Source organism: Myotis davidii, unplaced genomic scaffold (genome assembly GCF_000327345.1).
Source record: "Myotis davidii unplaced genomic scaffold, ASM32734v1 scaffold524, whole genome shotgun sequence".
Taxonomy (NCBI): Eukaryota; Metazoa; Chordata; class Mammalia; order Chiroptera; family Vespertilionidae; genus Myotis; species Myotis davidii.
In genome coordinates this window covers 727,465-734,012 of record NW_006299263.1, presented here as the reverse complement: position 1 = coordinate 734,012, position 6,548 = coordinate 727,465, and the positions used below count along the sequence as shown (strand labels likewise).

Genomic DNA, 6,548 nt, shown 5'->3' with positions numbered 1-6,548 from the left:
TCTTGAGTGTAACAGGGGGCGGTGCCCCAACCCCCCAATCGGCCCTACCCTGAGCGTGACTGAGGGTGGCATCGCAACCTCCCGATCCGCCCTGCTCTGTGCATGACAGGGGGCGGCGCCCCAACTCCCCAATCGGCCCTGCTCTGAGCCCGACCAGGGGCTGCACCTAGGGATTGGGCCTGCCCTCTGTCACCCGGGAGCAGGCCTAAGCCAGCAGGTCGTTATCTCCCTAGGGGTTCCAAACTGCAAGAGGGCACGGGCCAGGCAGAGGGTCCTCCCCACCCCGCCCCCCAGTGATTTTTGCGCACCGGGCCTCTAGTCTTATTCAATAAAGGGAAAAAAAATAAAATAAACTGCTTGAGAAAAGCCCTCATCACTTACATGGAAATTCAATTCCTAAAACACATTCGATTTCACTTCAAAACAATTCCTCTCCTATTAAATTCAGAAGCAACTAATCCAGTCCAACAGATAAGAAACCACACTTGTATCACCTGGGCTTTCTGCCATCTCCTGCCCAAGTCCCTACCTCTATCCTAATTTAGAACCTAAAATTGTCTCCAAATTACTAATTTAAAAAGCTATAAGAAATTTCTGTAATATAATTTGACATATCCAGGATTTAAAGATGGCTAGTAAGTACACCAAATATTATGTCAATATTTGGTGTAACCAAATATTATATCAATACCCCTATAAATTCTAATCTCGCCCTAACCGGTTTGGCTCAGTAGATAGAGCATCAGCCTGAAGGACTGAAAGGTCCCGGGTTTGATTCCCATCAAGGGCATGTACCTTTGTTGCAGGCACATCCCCAGTAGGGGGTGTGCAGGAGGCAGCTGATCGATGTTTCTCTCTCATCAATGTTTCTAACTCTCTATCCCTCTCCCTTCCTCTCTGTAAAAAATCAATAAAATATATATTTTTTAAAAATTCTAATCTCATCAAATGCATATTGCTCTTACTATCCCTGAAATACCATCAGAAGAAAGGATTGGAAACTGAGTGTTTCAGTTATCTGATGTGGTTGATTTAAGTCTAAAATGTAGACAGTTCTTAATAAAGCAAAACCTCACTTGCTATGCAATATTAAAAGGTAACATACCCAATTAGTTAAAGGCTGTCAACCATGAGATGGCTGACCAAATGTTAATTTTCTATTAAATAATAAAGAAAAAAATCAACGTGGAAGCACTGACACAAGATAAACTTAATTTAAAGACTTAAATAGCCGAAACCGGTTTGGCTCAGTGGATAGAGCGTCAGCCTGCGGACTGAAGGGTCCCAGGTTCGATTCTGGTCAGGGGCATGTACCTGGGTTGCGCGCACTTCCCCAGTGGGGGATGAGCAGGAGGCAGCTGATCGATGTTTCTCTCTCATCGATGTTTCTAACTCTCTATCTCTATCTCTCTCCTTTCCTCTCTGTAAAAAATCAATAAAATATATTTTAAAAAAAAAAGACTTAAATAAATTCCTGGGATGATGCATCAAGAGTTTTAGATAACACAGTCACAATACATATTTGAAAGTCAGATATTCAAAAATACTGATTATGTATAATGCTACCAATTTACATTTGAAAGTGTTATACATAATAAGTTCCTTAACATTATATTCAAACTTATGCTGCACTGAATATTTTTAATCTATATGCTATATCATAGATCATGCTTTGGCATACCTTCCCTTTGATAAATTATTCTTTAAATGTATTAAAAGGATAACAACTACCATACAAAATGAATGAAGTACTGACACATGCTACAAATGAATGGACCTTGAAAACACTATGTTAAGTGAAAAAAATCAGTTACAAAAGGGCATATATTTTGCCCTGGCCAGTGGGGCTCAGTTGAGATTTGGAGCATCATCTCATACACCAAAAAGTGGCAGGTTGAATTCCAGGTCAGGGCACATACCTAGGTTGCAGGTTTGATCCCCAGTCAGGGTGCGTAAAGGAGGCAACTGATCAATGTTTCTCTCTCACATCAATATTTTTCTTTCTGTGCATGTCTCTGTCTCTATCTCTCTCTCTTCCTTCCTCTCTCTAAAATCAATTTTTTTAAAAAGAGCACATATTTTATAGTACCATTTATATGAAATGTCCACAAGAGATTAATGATTGGCTAGGCTTTAGAGGGGCTGGAAGGAAATGTTAATGGGGACAGCGTTTCTTTTGATGGTAATGAAAATTTCTAAAATATACTATGGTGATGGTTGCACAACTTTGTAAATGTACTAAAAAACATTGAATGGCATATTTAAATGAGTGAATGATATTCAATGAATGTTACCAAAAGTGAATTGCAAGATAAACGATCAAACACCTGGATGTCACAGTAACTGTCAAATTGCTTTAAAAGTTTTTAAATGCTTACCTTCAATTTTAAGCTTAACTCTCTGTGAACAGGCACTAAACTGTCCACGGGCCCATACACCAGTCCATGACACACTCTGAGTAGCTCTGATCTACTCCATTCTCTTTCCTATGTTCCCTCAAGTGGTGGGAACATTATCTTGTTTGGGATATTTAAGCCCAAACAAGAACTACTAAATTTTTTTTAAAAGGTGCTTGAGTGGAAGTTCTGGAATCAGACAAGCCTGTTAGAATTCCCGCTCTGCCACTTACCTTCTAGCTTCACGATTTTGTTCTTTTGGATCTCAATTTACTCCTGGGTAACATGGAGATGACTACAACTTACACCAAGTTTTAGGAGGATGAATGAGATATGCCAATGCATTCAACTAGTCTCTGGCACACAGTACAGATTCAACAAATGTCATTCATCATAACCACCTCTTCTTCCTCCCCCAATTTTTCCTCCTGGATCTTTGCATCTGATCCCATCGTTGCTCAAATCTTTCAGGCACCAGGATTCTGGCACTGTTCCATTGCCCCAATAAACGGCAACATGTTTCTGCCTGCCTCACATTTCCTTTAGGGAACTACCCTTTGCTTCCATTCTCAGTCTATATGGTTTTCAGTTAGAGCAGTGGTTCTTGACCTTCCCAATGCCGCGCCCCTTTAATACAGTTCCTCATGTTGTGGTGACCCCCAACCATAAAATCATTTTTGTTGCTACTTCATAACTGTAATTTTGCTGTTATGAATGGCAATGTAAATATCTGATATGCAGGATGTATTTTCATTGTTACAAACTGAACATAATTAAAGCATAGTGATTCATCACAAAAACAATATGTAATTATATATGTGTTTTCCGATGGTCTTAGGCGCCCCCGGTGAAAGGGTCATTCGACCCCCAAAGGGGTCGCGACCCATAGGTTGAGAACCACGGAGTTAGAGGATGATCTACTCCAGGAATAGGCAGGTAACCCTGTCCAGCCAATCACAGAATTCCATCTTCCTCGCTTCTGACGAAGAGCCTATATGAGAGCACAGGCAACACAGAGGAAAACAGAACCTAGAGATGAAGAGAAATGGAGTTCTCTGATCTCACCTATGACCCTGGATCCAGCTTGTCTTAAGACCCTTACTACCTTCTAAGGATTTCTCAGCCAGCTACTATCAGTCAAGAAATTCATGTGGCTGCTGATTCAGGTTGACTTGGTTATCTTTTTTTTTTTTTTTTAAATATATTTTATTGACTTTTTACAGAGAGGAAGGGAGAGAGATAGTGCCCTTGACCAGAATCGAACCTGGGACCTTTCAGTCCACAGGCCGATACTCTATCCACTGAGCCAAACCAGCTAGGGCTGACTTGGTTATCTTCTACTTGCAAATGAAAATGTTTCTTGATTGAAAATCAGCTCCTCACCGAAACCCAAACATGATTTCATCATGCCGGAGATGAGCATCATCATCAATAGACAGGATGGCCTCTGTCTCAATTTCATTCCAGGGCAAGAATCGATTATTCAAACTGTTCTTCTCAGTACGGACCACCTGTAAAAAGAAAGGAAAAACACTAACGATCAATTCCACATTATAGAATGCAAAACCAAAACTGCCCTTAGGTCAAAGGAAACTGGCTAAATTTATTGAGAAATTTTGTCTGGTTACCTACCACTTGTATAATCCAGCATATGACTTTCAGGGATAAAAACTGCCTCATAATAATGAGGTGTACACATTTTAAGCCTTATTTATTTGCTAACTAATTTCCTGGTGAAACAAGCTAAAGCTGAGGATTACTTCACACATGTGATTAAACACATTCTAAGGAAATAAAAAATAACTTTCCCAAGAGAACACAAGTTGGCAGAGCCGAACTGAGATCTTATTCCCTGATCTGGAATACCCCGTTTTGCTCCTAAACTTTAAAACCAAACTCAGAAACCTCTTGAGTCTATGTCATTTCTGACCAATTTTAAGGCCTTTTTTGGTATTAAAAAAAACAGGATTGCCTATCTTACTGAGGTGAATTACTTCACCTGTACAATTTCTACCTGCAACACTGAGTACACATACAAAAGCTTTGTCTTTCAATGTGTACCTAACTTCAGTAAAACTAACAGTTTCTGTGTACAAAGCAAATCCCGATTCAAGCAATCTCTATCCAAAGTGACCTGTATGTGCAAAGCAGTATTTTCTTCATAAAACAAAGATTTGTGCCCAAACAGAACTACATTATAATTTTTAAAAGTTATATTTAAGCCCTATGTCAGATAAGCATAGTTTACCACAATGTAAGTAGTAGCTTTGTTATTCACCTTGTCCCATAATATGCAAATAAACAAGGATGACCATTCTTAGTCTTTGATAGCTCATTTTATTTTTATGGTATCTATTTCTAATTAATCCAACTAATGAAAAACCATCGTATTATTTTCAAAAACCAGAAACAAAGCGAGCTTCTTGGGAGGTGATCTTTTTAGAAACCCAGGATGGGTCATCTTATTCTAAACAGAATGCTTTACCTGTACTGAGGATAACTTCTACCTACCATGATGAATGTAATTATATTCAGGGTCTAAAGGTTTACAAATGATTTCAAAGGTATTTCCATAACCTCATGAGTATTGTTTCTTCAGCTTAAAATATTCTTTCTCCTGTTTTTCTACCAAAATTATTCTCTCCCTGGAGACCCAGCTCAGAGGGTTCCTGTCACTACCCTCCCCTTGTCAAAATTAATCACTTCTATATTCTTAAAACAAAGCCCTCATACTTCAATTAATTCAATTAATGCATTCTAGCACACTCAGAATCCAATTAGTTGAGAGGGAGAAGGACCTCAGAGATCATCCGGTCCACCTCTCACTTTATACATGGACAATTAGCAAGTGACAGAGCGAGACTCTCCTACCTTCTAACTCCAAATTAGTCTTTTTCTGCTAATCATATATTTATAAATCTCGTTAAACCAAAGCCCCAAGGCAAATGCATTATTAATTTCTGTAGCATCAAGAAAGAAAAATGCTGCTAAATAAGAAAGCTCATGAAATAGTTTATATGTTTACTTTATTAAAGAGCTTTTTAAGACTGCCTCAGCCCCAGATGAGTTTTTCTCAAGTCAGGACAAGGAAGAACCTGTAATAGATTTGCTACTCCATAGAACAGATGTCAGAGCTAAGCAACAGACACAGAAATCCATCTTGCCCTACAGCACATTTGACCAGTATAAAAACCCCTGAGCTCGTAGCCCAGAATCCCAGGCTCAGATACAGCAGTGACAGAACAAAGGCACTGAAGCCTGAATCAGGGGAAAGAGGAGGGGGAGACAGCCAAGTACACAGTGCAGTAGCTGCCAGGCTCCATTCTGCGGGGAATGGGAAGGTGGCCAGAAGTAGCAGAAGCCAAAAACCAAGCATGGCCATGGTGAAACATCATCTATCTTAAGACACACCTGAGTTCAGAATGTTAAAATGTAAAATAACATCTACCTTAGAATCAATGGACTATGTACAGTAGTTGTTCACACAAACGCCCCCAACAAACTACCCTTGCTCAGATCATTCATTTTATTTACATGCCTACTATTCACTTAAATACAGAACTGGAATTCTGCAGGTTCAGATGAACAAAGCTCCCCTCAACTCTAGCAATGAATAAACACAGCTTAAAATCCAGTAGAGAATACACACACCTTAAAATGAAGAAAAAATGATTGAAAAATCCAATTCTTTCTATGCCACTTTCTATTAACAATTTTGTGGGTTAATTACCAGGAGGATTAGCTACAGCAAAATTAGTAACCCAGGAACATAGCACAGAGCTTCAGTACTCAGGTGTGATTCAAAGACCAACAAGGCGGGCATCACCTGGCACTCTATTAAAATGCAGACCTGCAGACCTATCCCCAAAACTACCAAGTCAGAACCTACAGTTTAACAAAATCCCCAGGTGACTCCTATGCACATTAAGTTTTGAAAGGTGCTGGTACAGAGGATTTTAAAAGCCTGGCTTTGGAGTTAATCAGAAAAGCTTGAGTTCATATCCCAATTCCACCGCTTACTAGCTGTGCAAACATTGAAGTAAGCAGCCTTTTGCTAAATCAACACAGCACCATGTTGTATGCAAAAACTGAGGTTGTTTACCAGACAAACTTGGCAATCCTATAAACAACCTAATTCTTTTTTTTAAAATA

General features: G+C 39.4%; 1 protein-coding gene across 1 annotated transcript in view; it reads right to left on the bottom strand.

Moving 5' to 3' along the window:
• The window catches only part of EXTL3 (exostosin-like glycosyltransferase 3), a 131,372-nt gene that overhangs the window by 18,326 nt on the left and 106,498 nt on the right, over positions 1-6,548 (bottom strand). Inside the window, 1 exon segment of the mRNA XM_006774761.2 lies at positions 3,780-3,907. Within this exon segment, the coding sequence (XP_006774824.1) occupies positions 3,780-3,907 (128 nt within the window).